Source organism: Hibiscus syriacus, unplaced genomic scaffold (assembly GCF_006381635.1).
Source record: "Hibiscus syriacus cultivar Baekdansim isolate YM2019G1 unplaced genomic scaffold, ASM638163v2 tig00015395_pilon, whole genome shotgun sequence".
Classification (NCBI taxonomy): domain Eukaryota; kingdom Viridiplantae; phylum Streptophyta; class Magnoliopsida; order Malvales; family Malvaceae; genus Hibiscus; species Hibiscus syriacus.
The window spans coordinates 26,198-40,000 of record NW_024062360.1 but is presented as its reverse complement, the minus strand read 5'-3'; the positions used below and the strand labels follow the sequence as shown (position 1 = coordinate 40,000).

The following is a 13,803-nucleotide window of genomic DNA, read 5'->3' as shown; positions in this document are numbered from 1 at the left end:
TGAGGATCAAAATATTTAAGGACAATAAGAGTTAAAATGACTACTTGATCAAATACTACAATTTTTTTATCTTAAAATAAAATATTTGGAGCTAAAATATTAAAAAAAAAATTGAGTCAATGACTATTTAATTAAGTTAGAGGGATTTTTAAATATTATGCCTCTCTGTATATGATAGAAGAATTGTTGTTGCACAATGCACACACGGTAATATATTGCAATACAGGAGGGGAATCAAGTGTCTTCCAATATGCTGAGCTATACATGCAGATTGCAAATGGTGATTTGGAGGGCGAAAAAAAGTTCATTGATCGTAACTGACAAGATAGCATTTGAGCTATCTCAAGAAAACAGAGAAATGAACAAATGAGAGATAGAATTCTCTGCAATTTCATTAACAAAGGCATGATCTCTCTTGAGCTAGAGAGTATCTATTTATACATGAGAAATGTAACTAACTCATAACAAACTAACAGCTTGTAACTATACAATAACAGAAAATCTCATCCATGCACTCATATGCATGTGATCATAACTCTGACATTCATCCTACACTCTCAATCTTCAGCCTTTGCTTCCGTCTTTACTTCAATATTCCCCCTATATCCTCAACCTTGTAAACCTCTAGACAGCTGAGTGACCAAGAGTTTGTGTCTATGCCTAAGGAAAGAAGGTGATGAGAGAGGTTTTGTGAAGACATCTGCAACCTGCTCATAAGCAGGAACCTCATTGACTTGCAGTCGACCAACATCAACCATTTCTCGTACAAAAAATAAGCCAAGCTCAACATGCTTGAACTTTGAATGCAGAACGGGATTGGCACAAACCGGAACCGTGCTAGAATTGTCACACCACAAGGTAGCCTTGCCATGTGGAACAACAAACAACTCCTGTAGTAATGATTCAATCCAAATAATATCCGCAGCTGCAGAAGCCACACTCTTGTATTCAGCTTTAGTCGTGGATCGAGCAACAACTTGCTGCTTGCGTGAACTCCAGGAAACAAGATTTCCACTAAAGAAAACACAATAGCCAGATGTGGAACGCCTATCATCAGGGTCAAATCCCCAGTCTGCATCTGCAAAACCAGTCAGTGACATTCGTGAAGTCGCAGTAAATCGTAAACCAAAATCAGCTGTTCATTGAAGATATTGTAGAATCCTCTTAACAGCCTGAAAATGACTATTGCGCGGTGATTGTATGAACTGACAAACCTTATTCACAACAAACGCAATGTCTGGCCTAGTAATCACAATATACTGAAGAGCCCCAACAATACTTCTGTATTGAGCCGTATCTTCAACAAGTTCCCCAGCATCAGCTGACAACTTACAATTAGAAGCCATCAGAGTAGGGAGGCTCTTTGCCTCACCAAAATTGTGCTTATGCAGTAACTCATGAATGTATTTTTGTTGAGTCAAGACAACACCATCAAAATCATGACACACCTCTATACCAAGAAAGAAACTAAGGGAATCCTGCATCGCAAAACGAGTGTTCAGTTTTTCAATAACACACTGAACCTCACTGGCATCACTCCCTGTTAAGATAATATCATCTACATATACAAGCATGTAGACAACACTATTCTCTGATTTTCTAACAAACAAAGAAGAATCAGATTTAGACAAATCGAACCTTTCAGAGACCAGGTACTCTCGAAAGCTCTCAAACCAGGCCCGAGGAGCTTGCTTCAAGCCATAAATTGCTTTATGCAGCTTGTAAACTAAATCATCACCAGCTTACACAAACCCAGGAGGTTGAGTCATGTAAACCTCTTCCATCAATACCCCATTTAAAAAGGCATTATTAATATCCACTTGAAACAGCAACCAACCTCTTGTCAAAGCAAGAGTAAGAATCACTCGGATCGTTACAGGTTTCACAACTGGACTAAACACCTCATGGTAATCAATCCCTAGTTGTTGAATAAACCCCTTTACAACAAGACGGGCCTTGTATCGAGACACCGAGCCATCAACATTACGTTTCACCTTAAAGATCCATTTGCAATTGACGGGTACACGGTCTTTAGGAAGAGGAACTAAAGACCACGTGTTATTTGCAATCAAAGCATCAAACTCTTCCTGTGCATCTTTTTTCCAATGAGAAATCTTCATAGCTTATTTAATGGACCGAGATTCTTCATCAAAGTATTCAACATGCAGAACACGAGGTTTTCGAATGCCATCTTTGGCCCTGGTAACCATATGATGTACATTTTGAATTGAAACAACCCCATGCGTATTGTCACCCGTTGAAGTAGCCCCATGTACACCGTCACTGTCTGCCATTGCTCCAAAAGGTATATCTCCAATAATATTATTTCCTGGATTATGGGTACATGTCCCAACAATATTATAATTAGGTGTGGCTCCATGCGCATTATCACAAGTAGCACGCACATACGTATTATCCAATATTTGGTCCTCGACGGTAGGCATCACGGCAAAAGGTGTGGTCCTAACTCTTTTATTTCTTTGATCAACCATATTAGTTGATTGAAATTCCACATGCGCACGAGTTGTGGAGAATAGAGCATGCGTTGAAGACAATGGCGCAATACGTGGGCTATTTGCAATTAAAATTTCATGATCTGAAAGCGTTGAAGGGGTATCACATGGATTATTCTCACTTAGTGGAGCCGTTGCATGCATTGTTTGGGCATTTGCACACATTGTTGAATTTGGTGGAGATGGCGTGGGACCACGTGAGTTGTTTATATTTAAAGCACCATGTGTTGAACTGATTGGAGTATATGATATTTGTTGAATATGCGCATCACATGTATTTAAAACACCAGAAGCACATTCAACTAGAGAATCACGTGGAATATGCACATGTGTTGATTCCAACGAAGCATTTGTTGAATTTAGAGGAGCATCATGCGATAATGGAGAAACACATGGACTGTTTAGTGGATTAGGCGTGGCATTTGATGGAGCATGCGTTGGTGGACCATCTGTTGGAACACGCATTGATGGGGCATTTGTTAGAGCATGAGATGGAACATGCATTGTTTGTACATGAGAGACAAGAGGAATAAAACCCGTGGATACACCATTATATGTAGCAACACTTGAACCATTACACACTTCATAAGGAAAAGTACTTTCATCAAACATAACCTGCCTCGAAATTATTATTCTGCCAGAATCATCGAGACATTTATATCCCTTATAAGCAGTGTTATATCCTATAAACACGCACTTCTTTGACCTGAAATCTAGCTTATGATGATTAAACAAACGCAAGCAATGATAGCAAGCACATCCAAACACCCTGAGAAAAGAATAATCTGGAAAGACATGATGCAGAGCTTCAAATGGAGACTTCCCATGCAAAACATGTGTGGGTAATAGATTAATGAGATAAACAATATAGACAAAGGCATAACTCCAAAATTTCTGAGGTAAATAAGCCTAGGCCAGCATGGTCAGTCCCGTTTCAATAATGTGCCTATGCTTTCTCTCAGTCTTACCATTATGTTCCGAGGTACCAGGGCACGAGAGACGATGCTGCACTCCATTTGCACAGAACCATTTCCGAAGTGGTTGATATTCCCCACCACCATCAGTCTGAAGAGCTTTAATTTTATATCCAAATTGTACTTCAAAAATTTTTGCAAAATCAAGAAAGCACTGAGCCACCTTAGATTTACGTTTCAAGAGATACATCCAGGTATAACAACTACAAACATCAACAAGGGAGACATAATAAAGAAATCCGTCAGTGGATATACAAGAGCTGGACCACAAATATCAGAAACAACAAGTTAAAAAGGTGCATTATACTCAGTCAATGATTTACAAAAGGCCAACTTATGAGATTTCCCTTGCATACAAGCAGAACACACATTCATTGCTTCAGTTTTATTGAAAACAATATTACACGACTTCAAAACACGCTGAACAATATCAAGAGATGGATGGCCAAGACGCTGATGCCACAACTTCAAAGACACAGGTGACTTCGAGACATTATTCACCAAGCAAGGAGACCTTTGATCCTCACAAGGCAGCAGCTGATACAACCCATCATCCGTGAGCCTCCCTTGAAGTAGAATTACTTAAGTCCGAGCATCCTTCACAAGACATTCAGAGGGATGAAACTCCATGAAAACACCAATATCACGAGTGAACTGGGAAACAGATAGCAACTTGTTCTTTATGTTAGGCACATGCAACATGTTCTGTAAAATCAAAGGTTTCTTACTAGAACTCAAAAAACCTTGCCCTACATGCGTTATTGAAATTCCCTCACCATTACCCATTAGCAAGGAACTATCTCCAGTATAGATGGTACCTGATTGAAAAGCAGACAAATCGTTCGTCACATGATGAGTAGCTCCGGTGTCAGGATACCATAAAGAATCTGCAGACACAGAGGAGTTAGAGCCTGAGGGAGTTAGGGCAGTAGCAATATAGGCTGCTGAACCAGGAGTCAAAGAGGAATGCGATGCACCATGAGAGAAGCGAAAAGCATCTGGAAAAAAACCAGGAGAAGTACCAAGAAAAGGATAGTACGCAGGAGCATATGGTGAAGGAAAATAAAATGGAGTGAGAACAAAGGTTGAAGGTGAAGATATAGAGGTATGAACATATGGTTGTCTACCAGATTGTACATGTTTGGTAAAATTCTCAGTAGATGATTGTGAAGCATTTTCAATTAACGAATTTGATTCAGACACCTCAGTGTACTCCCTATCAAACCTATGATAGGATTTTTGAACTATATGCCCAAAGCTATCGCACAGTTGGCATTGAGGCCGATTCGAACCTTGATGACGCCCTCGGCCTCTACCTCGATAGTTATTCGTCTGACCACGAGATGCATGACCCTGTGACGACTCAGCAGAAGAATCCTGAGATCCACGAGTATTGATTTCAGTAGCACTACCTTCTCTAGAACGAACAACAAGGTTAGCAGAAATACCCTCGCTCAAGAATACCTTCTGTCGAGCTTCACAGTCTAACAACATCTTAATAAGCACATCAAGAGACAATGCTTCATGTGACGTAATTGCAATGATGGATTCAAACTCCATTGATAATCCAGCCAACACCACACTAACATGTTCTTGTTCAGTAACCACACTCCCGACGGCATTCAACAAGTCACAAATAGACTTGACCTTAACAATGTATTCTCTTATAGTCAATCTAGACTTGCGTTGAGAATGAAGATTTTGCCGGAGAGAAGAGATCTTTTCACTGGAATGAGCACCAAAAAGATAGCATTTGAGTTATCTCAAGAAAACAGAGAAATGAACAAATGAAAGATAGAACTCTCTGCAATTTCATTAACAAATGCATGATCTCTCTTGAGCTAGAGAGTATCTATTTATACATGAGAAATGTAACTAACTCATAACAAACTAACAACTTGTAACTATACAATAACATAAAATCTCATCCATGCACTCATATGCATGTGATCATAACTCTGACACCCGATGTCGTTAGAGAAAAGATTACATTGAAAGACGACACCGCCCTTTACGTGGAGTTTCTTGCCGAAAAAAAAAGAGATTGTGGAGTTACTGGTGGAGAAGATGGAAAAAGATGATCTCGAAATCAAAAATAAAATAGGGGAGACAACCTTCTCCATCGCTATCATCAACGAATGCTTCCATATGGTGAAGGTGATGAAGAAAAACGACAATCTTCTGACGCTCAAGAACAGGCACGGGGCCATCCCCGTGGTCGTGGCGTCCTTGTTCAGTGCTAAAGAAATGGTTCGCCATCTTCACCACAAAACTCCAATAGAAGTATTCAAACCAGAAAGTGATGATCGAAGTGGCGCCACGCTTCTCAATTCCCTCATCGTTGATGGCATTTTTGGTGAGTTCTATAAACATATTTTGAGTTCAATTATGATATGTTTTTTTCCCTTCGACTAATGTTTTTCATTTATTTCTGTTAATCTTGTATTTAACACTCATTAGGATCTGTATTGGGTAAAGTGTACAAATGATCCCTTGGTAATAGGATGTTATTTTTTTATTGTTCAAAGTTACAAAATGTGTTGTTCTCTTTAGTCCTTGAATGTTAAAATTTACAAAACGACCATCCAATTATTTATATATTCCAAACTCATCATTTCATGTTAAAAATTTTATGGTCGTCTAAACTGGACGTTAACCTGCTGATTGAGATATAATAAAATCTGATCTTAAAACCGTTTGAGTTGTATAGTCATTTAAGATTCCGGGATCATATTTTATCATATCTCAATCAGCAGGTTGATGTAGAATACAAAAAGGTCATCAATTTTTAACGGAAAAATACATGTTTAAAAATATATGAATAGTCATATGATTATTTTGTAACTTTTAATAGTCGATGGATTCAACAAAGCAATGGCCTATAGTTAAGAGATAATTCAATAATTTTTAATAGTCGGTGAATTTAATAAAACAACACCCTATAACCGAGGATCATTTATGTACTTTACCCAACTGTGTATAACTAAAAAAGTTTTATGGTGTAAATACGACTTAGTCCATATATATACAACATTAATTAATTATGGAGTGTACGTAGATGTAGTCATACATTTGGTGAAAAAATATCCACTGCTTGGAGTTACAGAAGATATAAACAGAAATTACGCCATTAAGTTGTTGGCTCATCAACCCTCGGTTTTCATGAGTGGCAAGAGCTTCGTTTTCTGGAAACGTTGGACTACGACACATGTGAGTTTAATAACATTGTCTTTTCGAACATTGAACTATACAATCCAAAAGCTATGACTGTTGAGAAAGGTTTCTGCGATCTGCAGGTATAAACATATCAGAAAGTGAAATTGAAGGCAGTGGTGAATCAGAGGGAGATTTAGAGAGCAATGCCAATGCAAGTCGAGCCAAAACCCATTGTGTTCTCATCATATTTATTCGGAACCTTATAAAATGGCTTGGTATGCACATCATCTCCTTTATTTCTGCATTTCCCCCCTAAAAATTAACGTTCGATCTAGTCGGGTCGACTCAATTTTTTAAGTTATACGAGTTGACGAGTCCTATTTTATAACTCAATTGTTTTTTTAAAAAAAAATTAGGAGTTATTCGAGTTTCTATTTATACTTAAGGGTAAACTACACCAAATACCACTGAACTGTGGGAATTATACCATTGAACTTTCAATTTTGTCAATTATAACACTGAACTTTGATTTTTGTTTCAATTATACCACTGAGCCGTTAAACCATTAATAAAATGATCAAAACGACATCGTCAGTCACTTAGATAATCGTGGGTTAATGTCTGCAACTTTTAGTCACATCATCATGCCCTGAACGATTTAACAGTCCGGTGGTATAATTGAAACGAAAATCAAAATTCAGTGCTATAAGCGATACAATACCTAAAGTTTGGTGGTATCAAACCCTAAATTTAATTATAAATATTTATAATGTTATGGCATTATTTGATTCTAATTTAAATGGTTATATATATATATATATATATATTCTTTCGAGTTATTTGAATTAGAATTCGAGTTCTATTTTATAACTCGATTCAAATTTTAAAAAAAATTCGAGTCGAATTTTTTTAAACAATTCGAAAATATTGATTTTTCGAATGAAGTCGAGTTTTGCTCGCGTTTTCTCCATTTTAACCGGTAAGCATGTGCAATTATAATGCAGTGCCTGATATTAAGAAAATTCATGATGCAAAATTATCACACGATCAAGCCGTGGAGCACATAAGATGCATATTCAAAGAGATCCCAAGGCTAAACAAGAAGCAACTGGAAATGTTTGGATTGGATAAGGCAATCTATGATGCAATCAAGCATGGCATGATTGAATTCATCGAAGAAATAATGAAACTCTACCCAGAAATCATATGGAGGAAAGATGAAAAGGGTCGAACCCTTTTTGCAAATGCAATTGTCCTACGCCAAGAGAGCATCTTCGCTCATGTGCTTAGATTGGGTTCAAAGCAGCGTGTGGCGTTGCTTCAACATGATATTTTTCGTAATAATTTATTGCATCTTGCTGCCAAGTTGTCTCCTCCTTCCCGACTTGATCATATCTCTGGTGCTGCTCTGCAAATGCAAAGGGAGCTTCAATGGTTTGAGGTGCGTATGTTCTTTTCCTAATTAAACCTCTCTGACTCTATTCTTGGTATTGTTGGTTAGAAAATGCTACTGTTGCGTTAGCATTAATCAGAGTAGTCAAAGAAAATAAGATTTATTGTGTCGTGCTAAAAATTAATTTGGTCCAGATTAGTGTAATCCTAAGAGTAGACGCTGCCCCCAATATTATTAATACGTTTTCCAAGCTTCGCACAAGTGAAACCAATATCATCAATTTGTGTCTTCTTGTTAGGAGAGAGATTATACTTTTATAAGAGTAGTGTAGGAATAAAATTTTTCAAATAACAACTATTCACCTCAACGACTCTCATAAATTATCCCATCATTTACACTACTCAACGCCCCTAATGTTAACAAAGCATTCTAAACTTCGTACACCCAGGGACAGAACTATCCTTTGTCTCGGGGACCACTACCCCTCATTTTTTATTATTAAAACAACATATGAGAAAATATTAAATTAGGACTCCAAATTTTAGTTTATTTTGATTTTGTCCCCTCATTTTCTATGGTTAATTATACTTTGCTCCCTTTATTTTTTTTATGATTAATTATACTTTTTCCCCTTGAATTGGAATCCTGACTCCGTCCCTACATACACCTGAAATGAGGAAGTAAAACTGAAATAATCAGTTTGTATGTTCTTATTAGGAAGAGATTATCAATAGTATTATAAAAATAAAATTGTCAAATAATAACTAAACGCTTCCACCATTCCTATAAATTATCCCACTATTTACATTACTCAATATGTGATTTTACATGGCATGTTATTGGTTAACGTTGATCAGGAGTTGAGGAAGATTCTACCCCCGAAATTCGAGGAAGAATTGAACGAAAACAATAGGACACCAGCGTCATTATTTTCTTACGAGCACGAGGAGCTGATGAAAGAAGGGGAGAGATGGATGAAGAATAACGCCGCGTCTTGCATGGTGGTAGCCACTCTCATCGCAGCTGTCATGTTCACAATCTTCCTAAAATCAAATGCGTTTCTGGTGTTCATCATCGCCAACTCCATCTCCCTTTTTGCTTCATCCACTTCCGTGCTGGTTTTCTTGGGAGTTTTAACGTCACACTACGCCAAGAACGACTTCCTTCAATCCTTTCCTGCTAAATCCATACTTGGCCTCTTTACCCTCTTCTTCTCCATTGTGACCATGATGATTTCCTTTGGCTCCGCCATTTTCATCACCCTCCAAGCAAGACTGGCTTGGGTCTCGATCCCGTTCATCGTTCTTTCAACCATTCCCATTGCTATCTTACGTTGTTACAGTTCCCTCTCTTGATTGAGATGCTGTTTTCGACTTATTGTCGTCGTGTCTTCCATGAGCCCAATGCCCCCAAACCTGAATAGCTTACGCTCAATGGATGTTGACAGCAAATCGTATTAGCATACCCTATTTTGTAATTTGATTATGTTTTGATTGCTTGTGTTTTTCTTTATAATGGGAAGATACATGGGTTGTCCACTATAATGGTGACTATAACTGGAAACTATTATTCTTTGTAGCCAAAAGAAGAGAAAGGATATATAGAGTATGAAAGATGATCTATAGCAGTCCATGGCTGAAAAAATTAAGCCACGCTGTCTTTAGCAAATGGCTGAAAAAATGGACCAGTTTTTACATCATAAATTACATTAAGAAAAATGGCCAATGCAATGAGATTTCTCTCGACTCTGCTGCACCAACAATGAATAAGCTGTGAAAAGGAAAAGGAAAAGAAAAGCAGGTGAGATGTATAAGGATAAAAAATTGCATTCCGGCTCGGTTATAGGATTGTTACCAACTTCAGACAAAATGATGAGTAGGGTATTCATGCTCATATCCATTATAATCATAATAAAGCCTCTCTCCCTTAGCAATATCTCGAGTAGCAACCAAAAGGACCCGACATTCACCATTCACACCGTACCTCACACATTTGCAGTTCTGCTTCTTCTTACCTTCCCTGCACATAATTGTACATGTTTTAATCAACCTAGAGTATAACACCCACAAGAGACCATAAGGGGATATGAAACCCGACCAAGAGACCCCAAGGGATGAAATCCCAACAGAAAACCAGAGGCCTCTTTTGTATATCCAGTCCTCTACAAACAAGAATAGAGAAATGCTCAAGCGTTAAGCCCAAAGCAAATCTTACGCGAAAAATAAATGTCATAAGCATGGTTGATCAGGGACAATGCTATTCTGTAACTCATGAAGATGAGTAGACAAAATAGGCTGTAAAAGCTACACAATGAGAGCTTAAGTAGAACAGAAGTTGAGTAATATGATTTTAACTGAGACACTATTTGACACCAATGACATAGGTTATACAGGCTTACGGGGTATGATTGTTAATGCCGTTGATAAAGCGAGCAATGTTTCCACGTTTATCAGGGCAGATTACTAGACTTTCACATGGGTTTGTTGCTAAAAGAAGGGTCATCATGCTATCGCAATCATCATTTTCTCGGTTTCTAATGTAATCCACATCTCCTGTGTATTCTGCAATGAAGGTCATATCCTTTATCTGGGCATCTGTTTCTACAGTATAACTGCACCACAGAACAATAAAATATATTAAATATGCAGTTAAGCAATATAACTGCAGCAGCGCAATCTCAAGCTAAAGGTACCCTTCACATGAATCAAAAACTACTATAAAGGGAGGACATTCGCCTCTCCTACTCATTGCTCTACATAGTTCCAGGGTCTCCATATCTTCCTTCGAAAGAACCTGAAAGAACAGCATAAACATAGCTAAAACGTAATAGAATTAGAACTTCTAAATGAAACAATTAATGAAATTCAAACCTGCATGCCACCATCTTCAAACTTGGCCTGATTAGCTGATCTAGGGGCCATGCTAGAAGAGTAGGTTAGTTCATCACTAAATTTCATCTGCATTGCTGTTAAAGCAGAAGCAAGGGTGCCCATTTGTCTCAAACGTTGATTAGGATCTTCAGATGGTATAAATGGCAAGAGTCTCCTTCGTTTCTTTAGCAACACCAGTGATACAGAACGCCTGCGACGCTTTCGGGTATCTAGAAGTCCAGCAAGAAGAAACAAGGAAATCAGTTTATATTCGTCAACTAGGGATAGATGATGGCCATCATTTAGCAACATGGTCTCACACACACTGTGCCGGATGCAAGTAGGATGTGTATAAAAAGGCCCATGCGCAGGATCGGAACTGGAGTAAAAACACCCTGGGGGGAGGGGTGGTTAAGAAATGGCCTAATCTTAAAATTGACAGGGTCGGGGGCCTTATAAGTATTTCAACCAAAATATAGTCATATACCCTCTCAAAATTGCTTTTATATGCTTTATACATTTGCAATCTGTAAAATTAATGAAATATGGAAAAAGTAGTGATGCTTTGCAACTAGCCAATAGCCATGTCTGGCATTCAATAAGCATCTTATCGAAACTAGGTGATATTTTACACCATCTTTCGATAAGACATATTCATATATGCAGAATGTTATCACATATTCTAACTTAGACAGATATGCAGGCATGAAGGATGTATGAGTGCTTCTCACACGAAGCATTCAATATATCAAATGATAATTTAAACATGAAAACAGTACATTGCAAAGGTGGGATAAAAGATCTAATTCATCAACTTGTGGAAACATGAGATCATAGTCATTCAGGTTTTTGGGGCTTTTTAGTATAAGGTGTATGAGCACTAGCACCAAACTGCTTTTAATTAACAATTACAATTATTTTTCACCTCTCACGGGGAACTTCGATTACATTATAGAAATATGAACAAGTTAAAAATGTTATTACTTTTCCATTAAAACAAGATGCCTGAAAAGTCCTAGATTTTTTTACCATTAATCTATCTTAATTTTCAGCAAATTTCTCCCTTCCCTTAAACTGAAAGATTATACTAATTTTCAAACTCAAATTTTGCATGAACCCTGAGACGATGTGAGAATTTTATGAACGAATTTCAATTATAGTAGTCATTCTCAAATCAACAGGAAACGCGAAAAAAAAAAGACGAATATAATACAAGATTGCACATTTTTTTACCTTGATTCGACTACATTTCTTTTTCCCATCACCAGTCTTCTGAATCTTGAAGAAATCAATTATCTTCTTCTGCGAAAATCCTTTTAAAAACAAAATTTATAATAAAAACTGGGGGGGGAATTGAAAAATGCAACAAAACAACTAAATTTTAAAAAAAAATCCCTACTTCTTATTGGCTTCTGACCAGAGCATTTGGGGCAAAGCCAGGATCCAATAGGAATACGAACCACAATGGGTCTAAGGCATTTCATGTGGAAGCCCTTATCGCATTTATCACAAAGGAGGAGCTCTTCGGGACGTTCGCCGGAGCCGCATTGTTCACAGAAGATGTCACTGTATTCAGCTCGCTCCACCACCGCGTATTTCGCACGCTTCAATATCTCGGATATGGGTCTCAGCTTCCTCGGAGGCGAAGAAGGCGATGGAAGCCGTCGAGGTGCCTCGGTTCGGCGGCGGGGGCTGATGATGGTGGCTGGAGCCATACTGGGATGCAGAGGAGGAACTATAGGAAGTGATCGGTGGAAGGAATGGAGTTTTGGGGAATGGAAATGAAAATTGTGTGTTTCTGGTCTCGCGGGGAAATCAGAAACGGTGAAGACAAAGAGAAGTTTGTTTCCATCTGTTCTATTGTGCGCCAGTGTGCGCATTAAGTTCAATATGCGCACCCTCTCGAATAGCCTGTTTTCCTTTTTTTTTCTTCTTAAATTTTTTCCTTTCCTTTTCTGGACAGAGTCAAATATATATGGTCTCTCATGTTATTTTATTTATTTTTTATTATTAAAAATTATAAAATAGTCATATAATTATTTATATGTTTTAAATTTATTATTTTTCATTAAAATTTAATCTAGAATTATTTCAGTTGTGTTTTATAGATCGAGTATTCGTTTGTATTATGTCAGCGAACCAATATTTAAAGTAATGGTGGTGCTTGTAGACATAAAATATAATTTTATCATATCTAAGTCAATAGGTTAATGCCAACTCATATTGTCATTGATCTTTTAACAAAAAAGATAATGTTTGAAATATATGAATAATCAAACAATTATTTTATAACTTTTAATAGTTAAGGGATCCAACAAACTAACATCATACAGTAGGGATTAATTTTGTATTTAACCTCAAAAAACTAATTATTTAAAATATGACTTAATTACATAAAAGTGCTTAAACTATACAACTTTTTCTATTTAGATGCATAAACACTTTTTTTATTAATGTATGTGACTAACATTATGAATATTATCATTTTAAATATTTTGAACGTAATAAAGTTTTAAAAAAATATTAGGTGATATGTTATGATTTTTTTAAAAAGTTTTATTTTAAAAAGTAAAAAAATATTTAAAAAACTATATTTCAACTTTAATTTCTCATTCTCGTCGTCTTTACTCCTCGTTATAGTTAGGGATGGGCATGGGTTAGGTTTGGGCCAACTCGATCTGGCTTGAAAATTTTATATCCTTCAGTCGACTGACCCGACCCGAAAATATATATCATTCATTCGACCCGAACCCGACCCATTTTTTGAGATAAAATCCGAACTCATCCTATCCAACCATAAATAATAAAAAAAAATTATTTTTATTCAATAAAAATGATGATTTAACTTAAAAAATAATATATAGAGGGGTATTATTGTAATTCTTCTAAAATATATA

At 37.0% G+C, this 13,803-nt stretch overlaps 3 protein-coding genes across 3 annotated transcripts; 2 read left to right on the top strand and 1 right to left on the bottom strand.

The window, feature by feature from the left end:
* The first annotated feature begins 5,593 nt into the window (after nucleotides 1–5,593).
* On the top strand, nucleotides 5,594–6,848 carry LOC120207784. The gene is made up of 3 exons (XM_039207199.1): nucleotides 5,594–5,843; nucleotides 6,546–6,697; nucleotides 6,784–6,848. The coding sequence occupies exons 1-3, from the start codon at nucleotides 5,636–5,638 to the stop codon at nucleotides 6,787–6,789; spliced, it is 366 nt and encodes a 121-aa protein (XP_039063130.1). The 5' UTR covers nucleotides 5,594–5,635; the 3' UTR covers nucleotides 6,790–6,848.
* A 36-nt stretch (nucleotides 6,849–6,884) lies between these two features.
* LOC120207789 lies at nucleotides 6,885–9,391 on the top strand. Its single transcript, XM_039207205.1, has 3 exons — nucleotides 6,885–6,918; nucleotides 7,648–8,084; nucleotides 8,894–9,391. The coding sequence occupies exons 2-3, from the start codon at nucleotides 7,758–7,760 to the stop codon at nucleotides 9,389–9,391; spliced, it is 825 nt and encodes a 274-aa protein (XP_039063136.1). The 5' UTR covers nucleotides 6,885–6,918; nucleotides 7,648–7,757.
* A 408-nt stretch (nucleotides 9,392–9,799) lies between these two features.
* On the bottom strand, nucleotides 9,800–12,731 carry LOC120207785 (probable Histone-lysine N-methyltransferase ATXR5). The gene is made up of 6 exons (XM_039207200.1): nucleotides 12,306–12,731; nucleotides 12,130–12,219; nucleotides 10,907–11,136; nucleotides 10,729–10,829; nucleotides 10,435–10,647; nucleotides 9,800–10,055 (listed from the first exon to the last, which is right to left on the bottom strand). Exons 1-6 carry the CDS (start codon nucleotides 12,619–12,621, stop codon nucleotides 9,896–9,898), a joined length of 1,110 nt encoding a protein of 369 aa, XP_039063131.1. The 5' UTR covers nucleotides 12,622–12,731; the 3' UTR covers nucleotides 9,800–9,895.
* Between the last annotated feature and the right edge of the window lie 1,072 nt (nucleotides 12,732–13,803).

Coding starts and splice junctions, on each gene's coding strand:
- LOC120207784 (XM_039207199.1), top strand. CDS start 5,636: ATGGTGAAGGTGATGAAGAAAAACGACAATCTTCTGACGCTCAAGAAC. Junction 5,844..6,545: donor CATCGTTGATGGCATTTTTG/GTGAGTTCTATA, acceptor GAGTGTACGTAG/ATGTAGTCATACATTTGGTG.
- LOC120207789 (XM_039207205.1), top strand. CDS start 7,758: ATGTTTGGATTGGATAAGGCAATCTATGATGCAATCAAGCATGGCATG. Junction 8,085..8,893: donor GGGAGCTTCAATGGTTTGAG/GTGCGTATGTTC, acceptor AACGTTGATCAG/GAGTTGAGGAAGATTCTACC.
- LOC120207785 (XM_039207200.1), bottom strand. CDS start 12,621: ATGGCTCCAGCCACCATCATCAGCCCCCGCCGCCGAACCGAGGCACCT. Junction 12,220..12,305: donor TGGTCAGAAGCCAATAAGAA/GTAGGGATTTTT, acceptor TGTTTTTAAAAG/GATTTTCGCAGAAGAAGATA. Junction 10,830..10,906: donor TTGAAGATGGTGGCATGCAG/GTTTGAATTTCA, acceptor CTGTTCTTTCAG/GTTCTTTCGAAGGAAGATAT.